The 13,297-nt window shown below is 41.5% G+C and overlaps 1 protein-coding gene across 1 annotated transcript in view; it reads right to left on the bottom strand.

Annotated features, from left to right (window-relative positions):
• THADA (THADA armadillo repeat containing) overlaps positions 1-13,297 on the bottom strand; it is a 418,709-nt gene that overhangs the window by 49,847 nt on the left and 355,565 nt on the right. The window contains exon 36 of the mRNA XM_074286698.1: positions 11,994-12,125. Within this exon, the coding sequence (XP_074142799.1) occupies positions 11,994-12,125 (132 nt within the window). The remainder of the gene's footprint in view (positions 1-11,993; positions 12,126-13,297) is intronic.

The following is a 13,297-nucleotide window of genomic DNA, read 5'->3' on the forward strand; positions in this document are numbered from 1 at the left end:
TCACAAAGAGGAAAACAAGACAGTCCTTCATCTCAAGGAGCTCACACTGTAATAGGGAGGGGGCAGTATGTAGAGTAGATTTATGCCGTTAAGTCTCATAGAAAGGCCTATGGTCCTTAGGGCAGACAGATGGCAATCCCAAAGCTCCGAGTTTGATGTGTCAGGCCTCTGAAGTCAAACCAAACTCTAAAATTATGTGATTCTGTGGGGTGAACTGGCTGAGTGAACCAGGAGGAGGGAAAGACTGATGGAAAGTACATTGTGCCCATCCATCTTGAGCACCCAAACATCCAGATTCTACCCATGTTAGGAATTATTACACAAGGTAATCCATAGACCAGTTTAGCTGTGTTCTGCAGCACGTCTCTTTTTGGTCCTCAAGACTTAACTGTCAAGATTTGAGATTTTTTTTTTTTAGTTAAAGCTTTTAATTTTCAAAATATATGCATGGATAATTTTTTAACACTGACCCTTGAAAAACCTTGGGTTCCAGTATTTTTTTTAATAGATTTTTGGATATGCTAGACTCTGCCATCAGTATAGAGTCAGGGGTTGGCTAATGGAGCACAAGTGAAACAAAGATGCTATCCTGCCTTAGTGGTAGTCCAGAAGAATCAACAAATATTCTCTGGTCCGGACTCCATAACACAGAATTGTTTAAGTCAATTCACTGAACAGCTAGTAACAATGGTAACTCAGCAGCTCTGGTTTGTAAAGTTGGGACAAAATGCCCATAGAAAAAACAAATGGAAATGACCACATTCAGTGTATGGGAAACAAACCGTGGTAACAGAAAAGGAGCAACAATTACCTGAGTACAAATATAAACAAGAATGATCCCAGTGTACCAAGCTTACTTTATTATTTCAGGCCTCTTGGTTCGGTTTTGAAAGCAAAGGGGATTCTAATATTTCTGAACAACTGAAAAGCAAATACCCAGAATCTGAGCTCTTCTTTCCGCCCTACTTCATAACGGTTAAGTCCTAATAAGACAGTTATATGGACCCCGTGGAGGAAGAAGGGGATAATGAGTATGAAGAGTCAGAAAATAGGGACAGTGACATAGAACACGAAGGAAAGATGCATGGAGTAACCAAAGCAGCTGAGGGCAAGTGCATACAGACTACCCCTTGATGGGCCACATGAATGCACTCTGGAAGGTTCCTCCACATTATAACTGAAAGAAGCTGTATTCATGGTGGGTTATATAAAGCCTGCCAGGAGGCAGCAGGCACAGGAAGTAACTGAACTCGGGGGAGTTGTAGTCTCTGAGAAAATGACCAAAAAGCCTGGTTTCAATGGGATGGCTGCTGCAGGGTTTCTACCTTGCTATGGGTAGGTGGAAGACCATGACTATCCAGACCTCTGCAACTTAATGGGAGGTTCCCCTCCTCAGAACCTCCTACCCCATCCCCGCCTCCCCCATCTGGGTACCTTGATGACTTGCACATCTCACTATGGGGATATTGTGTAATGTCACAGTGACCTAGCACTGATTATCTCCCTCTCTTCCATTCCCTCCCTTGTTTTCAAGGATACAAGATCACGTGACTCACTTGTGTGGCCCCTCCAGCTGGACCCTACCTGTGCTTTAAGGGGGAATTGAGAGGGGGCTGCTTACCCCCTTTTTCCTTGCCCTGCTCTCAGCAACTCTTATCTCTTTCCCTTCTTCCTCCTCTTTGGTTCCGCTTTACAGTTTGTCTGCTGCTCTTTTCTAATCTCAGTGTCATATTTCTATCCTTCCGTACCAAGCCCTTGCCACCCTCGGAACATCTGAGGACCATTCTGCTGAGCCAAGTGCTCCAGCCAAAGGGGACTGCCTGGCCTGTGGGGATGGACCCCTCGGGCCAGGCTCAGAGCTGGAGTTTTATTTGTAAACACTTGTGCAGAGGGGAGCAGGGCTCAGAGCAGACAGACGGCTGTCAACATCCTCTGCACAAGACAAGACAGGCCTTGATCCACCAGGGAAGGCAGTGCCTGAAAAAACAAAATCTCCCCTTTGGGAGGGGGCTGTTGGTGTTAACCAAGACACGTATATTTTTTGTTTGTTCCTAGGACAGATCTACATCTTTTGTATTTTCCTATAAAAAAACAAAAAGAAAACTCATCTGGAGATCGCTAACTCATGATGCTCCAAGATGCGTGGACATGGCCAATGAAGCATCCAGTCCTATGTTGCGTCCTGTAGGCAAGCTCAAAGGATTCTCAGTTCTTACTCTCAAGGAGGGTAGAGGTTAATGAGAGAGACAGGACTAAATCATGTGCAACATGGACGGAGCAAGGCACAATTACGACCAATCCTGATGGTGGAAAAGCTGCAAAAGTACAGAAAAGGGGGAGGATACCAAGAGGCACAACAGCTGATTAGTTAAAATTCTGAGAAGGGGTGAGGGGACTTAGTGTGCTAATGCAAAAAAGTTTTTAGCAAAATCCACAAACAACTGGGCAATGACTGAACAAACAAACTGTGGTATACGAATGTAATAAAATATTATTGTGCAATAAGAAATGATGAACAAGCAGATTTCAGAAAAGCCTGGAAAGACTTGTATGAATTGATGTAAAGTGAAGTGAGCAGAATGAGGAAAACACTGTATACAGGATCAGCAACATTGTGTGATGATTAGCTATAAATGACACAGCTCCTCTCTGTAACACAATGATCCAAGACAAGTACAAACGACTCATGAAGGAAAATCCATAATCAGATAAAGAACTGATGGACTCAGAATGCTGATAAAAGCATATTTTTCACTTTATTATTTTTTGTGTTTTTTCTTCCTTTAGATTTACTTCTTTTTTCATAACTGTGACTTAATATGGAAATATATTTCACACATATAAACTATATTAAACTTCCTACCACTTTTAGAAAAGAGGAAGGGAGGGAGAAAAATGTGGAACTTGAAATCTTATAAAACTGAATGCTAAAAATTTTCTTGACATGTAACTGGGGGAAAATAAAATGCTATTTAAAAGAAAATCCATAAAGAACGGAACATGTATCTGAACAAGATCCTAGCCTCGAAACCAGCTCTCTTAGGAAAAGCAATAGACAGAGATTCATATTAAGGAATTTAATTTCCTTATCCAGACTGAAACAGAAGATGGAAGAAGAATTTGGAAAGCCTTACAGGTATATGGTAATAGGGGACTTCAATGACCAGGTGGCTTCTGACGTTCTTTCTCACAAAAGCATGTAGCATTCATGTCATTCTTCAAAAGGCAGAGGAACCAGTAAGAGAAATTATCACTAAAACACAGAGGAATTTGCTGCTGGGGTAGAGATGATGGGAACTTTGGGCTTAAGTGACCATGCCATCCTCATGCGGAGTGATCATTGGGACCTATTTCTGACATGATTTGGTGGAAGCAGATTTTAAATGGTTCAGATGAAAGATTAATGGGGTAGTAGAGAGTGAAAAGATTCAGATGAAGTCAGCCTAGGTGGACGGGAGGTCCTGGAGAATGAGGTTCTGAAGACACAAAGGGGAGCCATTTCAATGAGGACAGAAAGTAGGATTTGTCCAAAGAGATCAATAAGAATGCAATAGCGAATTCACCAATTAATTCTAATGTAGGTGTGGCAGATGAAGGGCAGGGCCTGCTTCTATATAAAGTTTCAAGAACACAGAATTTCAGGTTAGCAAAAGAAGATAAGAACAAAAAGAGTCTTTTTTGTTTAAGGATTAGAAAAGGAAGATCAGAGATAGGCTTGGGGCAGGATGGGATGAAACTGGCAAAAGAGGAGCAGAGCAGCTCAATTATCATTTCATTTCTATTAAAAGGCAAAAAGAAATTTTTTTACTGGAAATGATGTAATAAAAATGACTAACAGGGAATTAGTTGGAGAACGCCCAGTTGCCCTTTATGAATTCAAGTAGCTTGGCCCAGATAAACTATATCCTCTGGTAAGAGGGCAATGATACTTTAAAAAAATCATAGAAAATGAGAGAGTTACCGCCAGACTAGAGAAGGGCAACTATCTCCATTTTCAAAAAAGGGAAGAGAACAGAGCATGCAGGCTACAGGTCAGACAATATGTGTGATTTTGGTTTCTGGAAAAATCTAGAATGGATTGTTTGAAGAGATCATTGGGAACATGGAGACAGGGAAAAAGATGTTTACAAAGAGCTAGCTAGCAATCAAGAACAATTTACCAAAGCCTAACCTCATTTCTTTTTTTTTTTTTTTTTAATTTTTGTTAGTAAACATTAAGCCCTTACTATGTGTCAAGTATTGTCCTAAGTATGGGGGAACTGCTAATGCTGTGGATCTGGGGGTCTTGGTATCTTGTAAGCCCAAGATAAGGCATCAGGTGCTATGGCAATCAAGAAAGCCACAAAATCTTCCTCTGAATTAAATGGGGGCAAAGCTTCCAGGGAGGGGAGAGTCACATTCTACTCTTGCCTCAGAAATTGTGTTCAATTGTTGGCAATATGGGGGAGGGTGGACATTGATAAGCTGGAGGAGGACAGTTAGAAAGTCATAGGAAGATTGATTGAAAGAACTGGGCGTGATTTACTCAGAGCAGACAAGACTCAGAGGAGACATGATTGCTGTCTAAATATTTGAAGGGTTAACTAGATTTGCTCCATTTGGCTCCAAGGGCAAAACTAGAAGCAATGGGTTATGTTATAAAGAAGCAAAGGAAAAACTTTCCAATAAATAAAAGCTCTTCAACCTCAAGAAATGTGTTTCCCTTCCCTGGAGGTCTTCTAGCAGAAGCTGGACCCCTCTTGTAGGTTATGCTATTAAAATGGGAGTTCCTTATCAACTACAGGCTGGACAAGGTCAGCTGTTCTTCAGTTCTACGATTCTATCAACAGCAGTGAGGACTTTCCAGTTACTCCTCTCTGTCTGTCCCACTGTCCACAGAGGTCAGAGCTTCCTCCACTCTCAGGTGAGGACCTTATCTCTCAGAAAGAAGTCTTTTTCCAAAAGCTCCCTCGTCTACATCTCAAAAGCCTTAGACATCATCTGCCATTCTTTCCTCATTTACTCAGTTAAAGACTTGGATCTTCTCACCAAGGTCACTTCTCTCTATGTACTCTGGACTTCCTTCTCTCTTATCTTCTCCAGAGATAATCTCCATAATTCTCTCTCTACATTTACGGATTGCTTCCTGCTGCCTAGAAGCACTACCAAATCTCCCTGGCCCTAAAAAACAAAGAACAACAGTCCTCCAGCTATAGTCTCTCTCTCCTTCCCGTCTCAACCAAATTCCTAGAAAAAGCCATCTGGGCTTATTGCTTCCACTTCCAGAGGTCTTCTCAATCAATCACTGCTCAATCACTACATCTAACTGGAGCTGCTCTTTCTGATGGGATCAGGGACCTTTTAATGGCCAAAGTGGATGGGCTTTTCTCAATGCTCATCTTTGCTGCAGCATCTCACTATTGCCCCATTCTACTTCTAAACCCCCTTCCCTTGGGTTTTTATACACTGGTCTCTCTTAGGTCTCTTCCCATATCTCTGTCTCAGTCTCTTTTGCAAGTTCTCCCTCTATAACACTCCCACTAAGCACGGATATTCCCCCAAAGCTCTGTTCTGGCCCCTCTCTCTAAGTATAATCTTATCTGGTGACCTAATCAACTGACAAGAGCTTAATTATCATCTCTATAGAGGGGATTCTGAGATCTAGATATGCAGCCCATAGTTCTAGTCCCAAGTCATTAGTTGCTTAAAACTGGGTGTCCCAGGGATATTTTAAACTCAACACGTCCTAGAGAGAACTCATTATCTTCCCCCTAACAACTTCTCTTCCAAGGTTCCTTACTTCCATCTATCTTTCCAGTCTCCTAGGCTCCAAAATCTTGGTGTTATAGCCTGATATGTTATTTTTTTCTCACCCTGCTTTTCCAATAAACTTCCAATTCTTGCCATTTTTACTTCTAGGACACATCTCCAGTGTGACTACCACCCTGGTCGAGATCCCCTTCCTTTCATTCCCTTCCCAAACCACCCTTCACTTAGCAACCACAGTGATTTTCCTAAGGTACAGACCCGACGGCTCATTTACCTACTCATTAATTCTGGTGGCTCTATAGCCTCTAGGATCAAATAGAAATTCCTCTCTTTGTCAATGAAAGCCCTTCACACCCAAACTCAAACTCACTTTTCCAGTTTTTGGAGCTTTACCACCCTTCCTGCATTCTATAGCTCAGCCAAACTGGTTTCCTTAGAGTCTTGCACATATACCACTCGATCCTGTGCATTGCACCTGCAATGAGCTTCCCTTCTCATCTCTGTCTCTTAAATCCCTGTTTCTTTCAAGATTTAGCTCAAGAACTGCCTCCTACAGGAAGCCCTTCCTGGCTGTCCCCAGCACCTACTGCCCTCTCCCCCACAACGATTTCCTATTCATCTTGAATAATGTGAACCCAAAGTCTTGGTGCACTGTAAGCTTTCTAAAGATTAAAACAATCCTGTACACAGTCATTGGAGCACACAGTGGAATATGGGGCTTCTTAACGACAAGGGTGATTTCAGTCTTGCCCCGATCCCCAGCACTTCAACTAGTGCCTGGCACACAGTAAGTGCTTGGTAAATCTACTACTATTGCTACTGCTACTACTACTACTAGAACTCCAGAATATGGGAGCTAGAAGTTTAGTTATCATCTGGTCTTGATCTGAGATGCATGAAGTCTTTTTTTTTAAGTTGATAACTATTTCAATTGATTTCCTTTGCAATTTTATGAGTTTAAAATCCATTATTCTGAAAGGGTCTCAGAAAGCATCACCAGACTGCCTCAGGAGTCCCTCACATGAAAAAGGGCCAAATATTCTTAACTGGTACAACCCACTCACCTTGCATATGAAGAAAATGAGAGCAAGAGAGAGGAAGAAAACCCCCACAGTCACACAATTAGGGCACCTTACAACCCAGAAACGTTATTTTGTGAATCCCTCATTCCCTCCTTTCACTTTGTTAGTGCGAGTCCTCTTATTAGAGGGTCACCTTCCACTGACACCCATTGACTCCCAAGGTACAGCCAGCCTCAAAGAGTCACAAGTTAAGATTTTTTCTGATGGGATGCCAGCTTTTAAGTCTCAGAGGAATGGGGAATCTTCCATTTGGAAGAGATCAGCAGAAAGATAAATAAAAATCCCAAGACAACAAAAGCTCTCTAAGCACAAGAGTATGATGAGTCAAGGCTGAGCCAACCATCTGGATATGAACCCTGCCCCCAACAAGAGCCCCCTTTCATAGGCTAGAAGCACCCCTGACTCTTCCAGAATCATCTGTCCCTCCCTTTCATTTTAGTAATAAGCATCAAATACTCTGGGGCTAAGATGACAGGAAAAGATGACGAATGTTGGAGGGGATGTGAGAAAACTGGGAAACTGAAACATTGCTGGTGGAGTTGTGAATGGATCAAACCATTCTGGAGAGCATTTTGGAACTATACTCAGAAAATTATCAAACTGTGAATACCCTTTGACCCAGCAGTGCTACTACTGGGCTTATATCCCAAGGAGATCTTGAAGGAGGGAAAGGGACCCCTATGTGCAAGAATGTTTGTGGCAGCCCTCTTTGTAGTGGCCAGAAACTGGAAACTGAGTCAGTTGGGGAATGGCTGAATAAGTTATGGCCTATGAATGTTATAGAATGTTATTGTTCTATAAGAAATGACCAGCAGGATGATTTCAGAGAGGTCTGGAGAGACTTACATCAACTGATGCTGAGTGAAGTGAGTAGAACGAACCAGGAGATAAGTATACACAGCAATAACAAGAATAGGTGACAGACTTTTGATGAAGTGATTCAAAGCAATTCCAATAGACTTGTGATAGAAAGAGCCATCTATATTCAGAGAGAGAACCAATGAAGACTGAATGTGGATCAAAGCACAGTATTTTCACCATTTTTTGGTAGTGGTGGTGTTTGTTTTTGCTGTTTTTTTTTTTTTTTCTTAATTTTTTTTTCCCTTTTGATCTATTTTTTTTTTTTTTTTTGCACAGCATGACGCATATGGAACTATGTTTAGGAAAACTTCATGGTTAACTTATATTGGATTAGTTGCTGTCTAGGGGATGGGGAAAGTGAGGGAGAAAAATTTGGAATACAAGATTTTGCAAAGGAGAATGTTGAAAACTATCCTTTCATATATTTGGAAAAATAAAATATTAAATTTTTTAAAAAAAGATACTGAGAACAAAAGTTTGAGAGCCACTTACTTTTAAGCTCCCTTCCTATTCTGAATCTACACATGAATAATCATGTTAATACTCAGGTCTGCAGTTTTCAAAGCCTTGAGTCACCAAGAAGACATAATCTGTGGCCTGCTATTGGGTTTCTTATATGAGTGAAAGTAGCAAATGATGTTTTGTTTTCCCTACCCATCTTAGTTTCTCCACGCTAGGGGAAGAAAGACTTGGATACTCAGCCTCCATTCCAAAGACTTTGAAAACCTTTAAGTCCTTTTCTTAGGCCTGGAGCATTGTCTCCTAGAAATGCCCACATCATTTGCAAGAGAAGGAGGATCCCCTATCGCTTTTATGCCCTGTAGGAAGAAGGGACTTTATCTGAACTGAGATCCCTATCTGGCCTTATCTTACAATTAAGTTAAGGCAAGAGGTGAAAACCATTCTGGCCCAGCAGTGGCCATCACATTAATGCTCCTTATGGTCTGCTCTCTCGTGCTCCCAGAATGGGCACAATATTCTCCCCTTTACGCCTGGACAGATGAAAAAACAATTACTGACCGCTACAGCAACCGCCTGACTGAAAGGTGAGATCTCAGAGCCTTGGCACAGTGGGGGAAACAGAAGGGGAATGGAATCTGCTCCATTGGAGACAGTTTGGTTTCTGGGAGTGGCGCTGGTCTGAAAGGTTTCTCCACCACACTCAGTGGTGACGTTACAGAGATGGACAGGGATAACACTTGGGAAACGAGGAGGAAACTGTTCTTTGAGTCCAAGGGTGACTGAAGTCTCACAGCCCTGTTCTTTAGCCATGGTGAGATACAGGGGAGAAAAGGTGGGTTTTAGGCTTAGAGCATCAAGTTATCCTTTCGTGCCTAAATTCCTTATTCATATATGAGGGAGGTGATTTCTATGGTCTTTTCTAATTCCAAATTTTGTGATCATGTAAATATTCTGGTACCTAAAATTTAAGTTGGCTACCATGCAAGTCTGTCTGATGCAGACCAGGCCCTAGGATCAGTTCTTTTGGGTCTTCCGAATCCCATTACCAGGAGTTGGTACCCAAGAGCACCCAGTTTCTGACAACTGGAGATGTGGAGAATTCTCTATATGCTGACCCCCCCCCCCCCAAGACAACTGAACAAGAGGGAGGGGGCCATTACAAGACCTAGCTTCTGGGCTGGCCTCCAGTCCCTACTCTATTCAGGGGAGTTTCAGCTGTTGGATTTTGCCACTGCTGTATATTATGTGCATCTGACCTAAAGCCTGTTCCAAATAAATCAACACATAAAAATAGCACCATCAAGGCTTAGGGGGCCCATCAGGGTCCCTACTCATCATCTTGCCACAGTTACTCCATTGAGATAGGCTCTCCCTTAGTCCTCAGTCTATTTTCTTATAGAAACCAAGAGCACAAATTCACTCTAAACCTCATAATGTAGTGTCAAGAAATACATGGGGATGGGCTCCGGCCTGCCGCTAGTGTGATGGATGGGACAGGCCATATTACATTCCTTTTTCTCTGAATTCTTCCAATCCAAGTCACCCAATTTCTATCCCTTACAGCCACAGGAATGAGAGGCCAGGCTGCCATGAACTCCTGGAAGCCTAGAGAAGTTTCCATTCTGGGAAGAAACACTGTAGGGAAGACGTGAACAAGTATGCTAAATCCAGGAAGAGAGAGCCCTACCTGTATTTCTCAGAAATGACTCATCCACTCTTTGGAGCAAGGATATCAGAAGAAGCACAGAGATTATAATGTATTCCATTTATAATATAATTAGGCATTGGATAGTCAATCAAAACTGGCTATTTTCAGAAATACTTACATTTTGCTAATATTTAAGATTTTTCTGGTCTATAATTTTCTTTTTCTGTTTTGATCCTACCTGGTTTAGGTTTCAGCACTATGTCTCTGTCAGAAAAGGAACTTGATAGGACTCCTTTGCCTATTTTTCCAAATAGTTTATAATAATATTGGAATTAATTATTCTTTAAGTGTTTGGTAGAATTCACATGTATATCCATCTGGGTCCTGGAGATTTTTTTTTTTTTTAGGGAGTTGATTAATAGCTTATTCAATTTCTTTTTCTAAAATGGGCCTATTTAAGTAATTTATTTCCTCCTCTGTAATTTGGGCAATCTATATTTTTTAAGGAGACACTTGCATTTTAAAAGAGAATGATAATTAAGCCAAAGGAAAGAATCTCTACTGATCTCTAAACATCATGACAATCTAATGTGGAAAATATTTTCAGGCAGGGTACCTTCTTCTCTAAATCATACCTGTCTATAGGTACTTTCCGTGAGGTGGGGAGCATCCTTGAGAGAAATGACGGGACTGCGAGGAAATATGAAATCAGGACTTAAGCGGTTCTAGTCCTGGCTAATTGGGCGAGCTCAGGTACATTATGTAACCTTTGTAAGCTCCAATTTCCTCCTATGTAAAACTGGGGATAACAACATCTGTCCTTCCTACCTCACAGAGCTTCTGGAAGGATTAAATGATAGAACATGAAAATGCTTTGTAAGCAGTCAGGCACTAAACAAAGGCTGTGCTGTCATCATCATGATCATGATCACCACCACCCTAATCCTCCTCCTCCTTGCAGGAAAAGTAGAAAGAGAATCTCAGGAGAGTCCCAAAAAGTCAGGGTGTCACCATGGCCTCTCATGGGATGATGGCAGTCGCTGCAGGGGGACCGAGCCCTGGCTGGACCTCTTTATGCCCAGATCTCGTTCGTTTCTTTTTTTTTTAACTATAGCATTTTATTTTCAAAATATATACACGGATAATTTTTGACATTCACCCCTACAAAACCTTGTATTCTAATTTTTTCCCTCCCTTCTCCCATTCCCTCCCCCCGTAGGCAAGTGATCCAGTATATATTATCGGATCTTGTTTCTTGTTAAGATATTTCAGTTAGTAAGCAGTTAATAAAGGGTGGTCTCCCTCCCAAATGGGTGTGTATATCAGTGGACTTCTGTTCAGCTTGGGGGCAGAGGTCTCCTGCTACCCCTCCCCACAAAGGTCACCTAAAGTTCTGGTAATGAAGCTTGAGTAGGCCCAGGGAGAGCCAAACAGAACCAGTTAACCTTACTTGATGACCACATTCATCAGCTCCAGGTTCAGCTTCTGAATTTGTGGTCAGGTTGGTGTCCTCCAGCCACCAAGGAGCTCCCCTTGCCCAGAGCTCTAGTGCCATTGTGGCAGCTTAATAGAGAGATGATCTCTCTGTGAGACACAGGCAAGAGTCAAGGACACGGCAGAGTCCCAGTGTCCCGTGACAGACACTTAAAAATAATCTCTCTTCCCTTTTCTTTCACGGTCAGGTAACAATAATGATGATGATTTCTAGTATTTATGTAGTACTTTAAGATTTGCAAAGTGCTTTAAAATATTACCTCATTTTACACTCATAACACCCCTAGGAGGTAAGTACTATTACTATATCTGTGTAGCACCAACTCTTAATTATGCAGAAGCCAGCCATATATGTGTAGACTATCCAGGGCTCACTCCTTTCTTCCCTATTCTTTCTTACTCTGTTGTGGTTGTTTTTTCTGACTCTCATTTTGTTTCTTAGGGTTTGTTCCAAGCCATGAGAGGGAGACCAGGGTTCAAACAAGAGGCTTCTGCTGACCTGCCCACACAAAAGGCATAGGAGAAGTGAAATAAAAGAGATAAACTGGCATTCTGAAATTACCTCTGAAGTTCAAATATTCAGAAACCGAGGCCTAGCACTAGGTATGACTGTCAAGACAATCAATCAACATCTTCTTGATTAGGTCTTGACCAGAAAAAAACATTTAAGTGAAACCCAAAGGATGGGAGGGCCCTACCTCCAGTGTGGCTGGTGCTTTCTTGGGACAGAGCAGCATGGACTACTTCAGACGCTCTGTCTCTGACTGTTTGCTCCTCACTCTGCAGGAGGATGAAGACGCATTTCCAGAGAGTCATCGTATCTGGAAGATCTAAGAACACAAGAAGAGGAGGAGGTTTAGTCATTATTGTAAGAAAATCACAATCAGGCGCTTCTCTTTTTCTCTGACAAGAGAGATATGGCCAAGAAATGGAAAAGGGACCTCAGGGGGTAGATCTGGGAATGCCAGTTTGAGGAGGGCAGACTTCCTCAGGACAGAGACTGGTATCTTGACTGACTGGCAGCCTCCTGCAGTCCAGTCATCATGACCATCCAGTCTGAAAAGGCTGGATCCAGGGCCATAAGTATCCTGGATAACTCACAATCTACAAAAAAAGGAGGCACTCACAAATGAGGGCATTCCAAAAATGCTATAAAATCCTAGAAGTAATATTTCCACAAATGTGAGAATAAAATAAACCACGAAGATTCATAAGACCATGGCTGAATCTACACAGTCCCTCTCACGTTTTAGATCCTGCTTGGCTGTCTTTGCCAGGCTCTTGTAGGCAAACTGGAATAATAAAGTTTTAGGAGGAGAAATGACATTATCAGAGTGTTTAGTGTAATTTCCTGAAAACATCATCTATGAACGCTCTCTACAACATTCTTCACAGATGGTCGTTCTATCGCAGCCTGGACACAGACTGTACGCTCTTAGAATTAACTGAATTAACTTAGAGATTATCTGATCCAACTTCCTAATATGTTCAGGGGGAGACTGGGATTCAGAGAGATTAGGGGGATTTTCTCAAAGGTACCACATCTATCTAGTAAAGAAGCAGGATGGGTACACTCAGGTCCCGGACCCAAGCAATACTTTTTTCATTATACTATATTATAATACATAAAGCAGCTCAAATGCTTTTGGGAATAATTCTAATTATTAGAAAAAGACTTCTTGCAGATCATTGGATTGATCAACGTTATCAATATATTTATATATTATCATATAATATATATTTATATATTATATCAATATATTTATTATTAAAATATATTATATATTTTTAATATCCCTTTTTTGTTTTTTGTTTTATATGCTTAGCAGAAAAGCATCCCTCGAAATAAAGCATCATTCATATTCTCCATTTGACCAAGTAGTATGCAATATTTCTCAACCCAATGATCAAGGATAGTGTATGGAAATATCGAACTTAAAAGACCAAACCTAATGGGCCTTTATTTCCCCTATACTTGAAGTGTCTCTTTTTCCTTTCAGTA

The sequence above is a fragment of the Sminthopsis crassicaudata genome, chromosome 2 (genome assembly GCF_048593235.1).
Source record: "Sminthopsis crassicaudata isolate SCR6 chromosome 2, ASM4859323v1, whole genome shotgun sequence".
Lineage (NCBI taxonomy): Eukaryota > Metazoa > Chordata > Mammalia > Dasyuromorphia > Dasyuridae > Sminthopsis > Sminthopsis crassicaudata.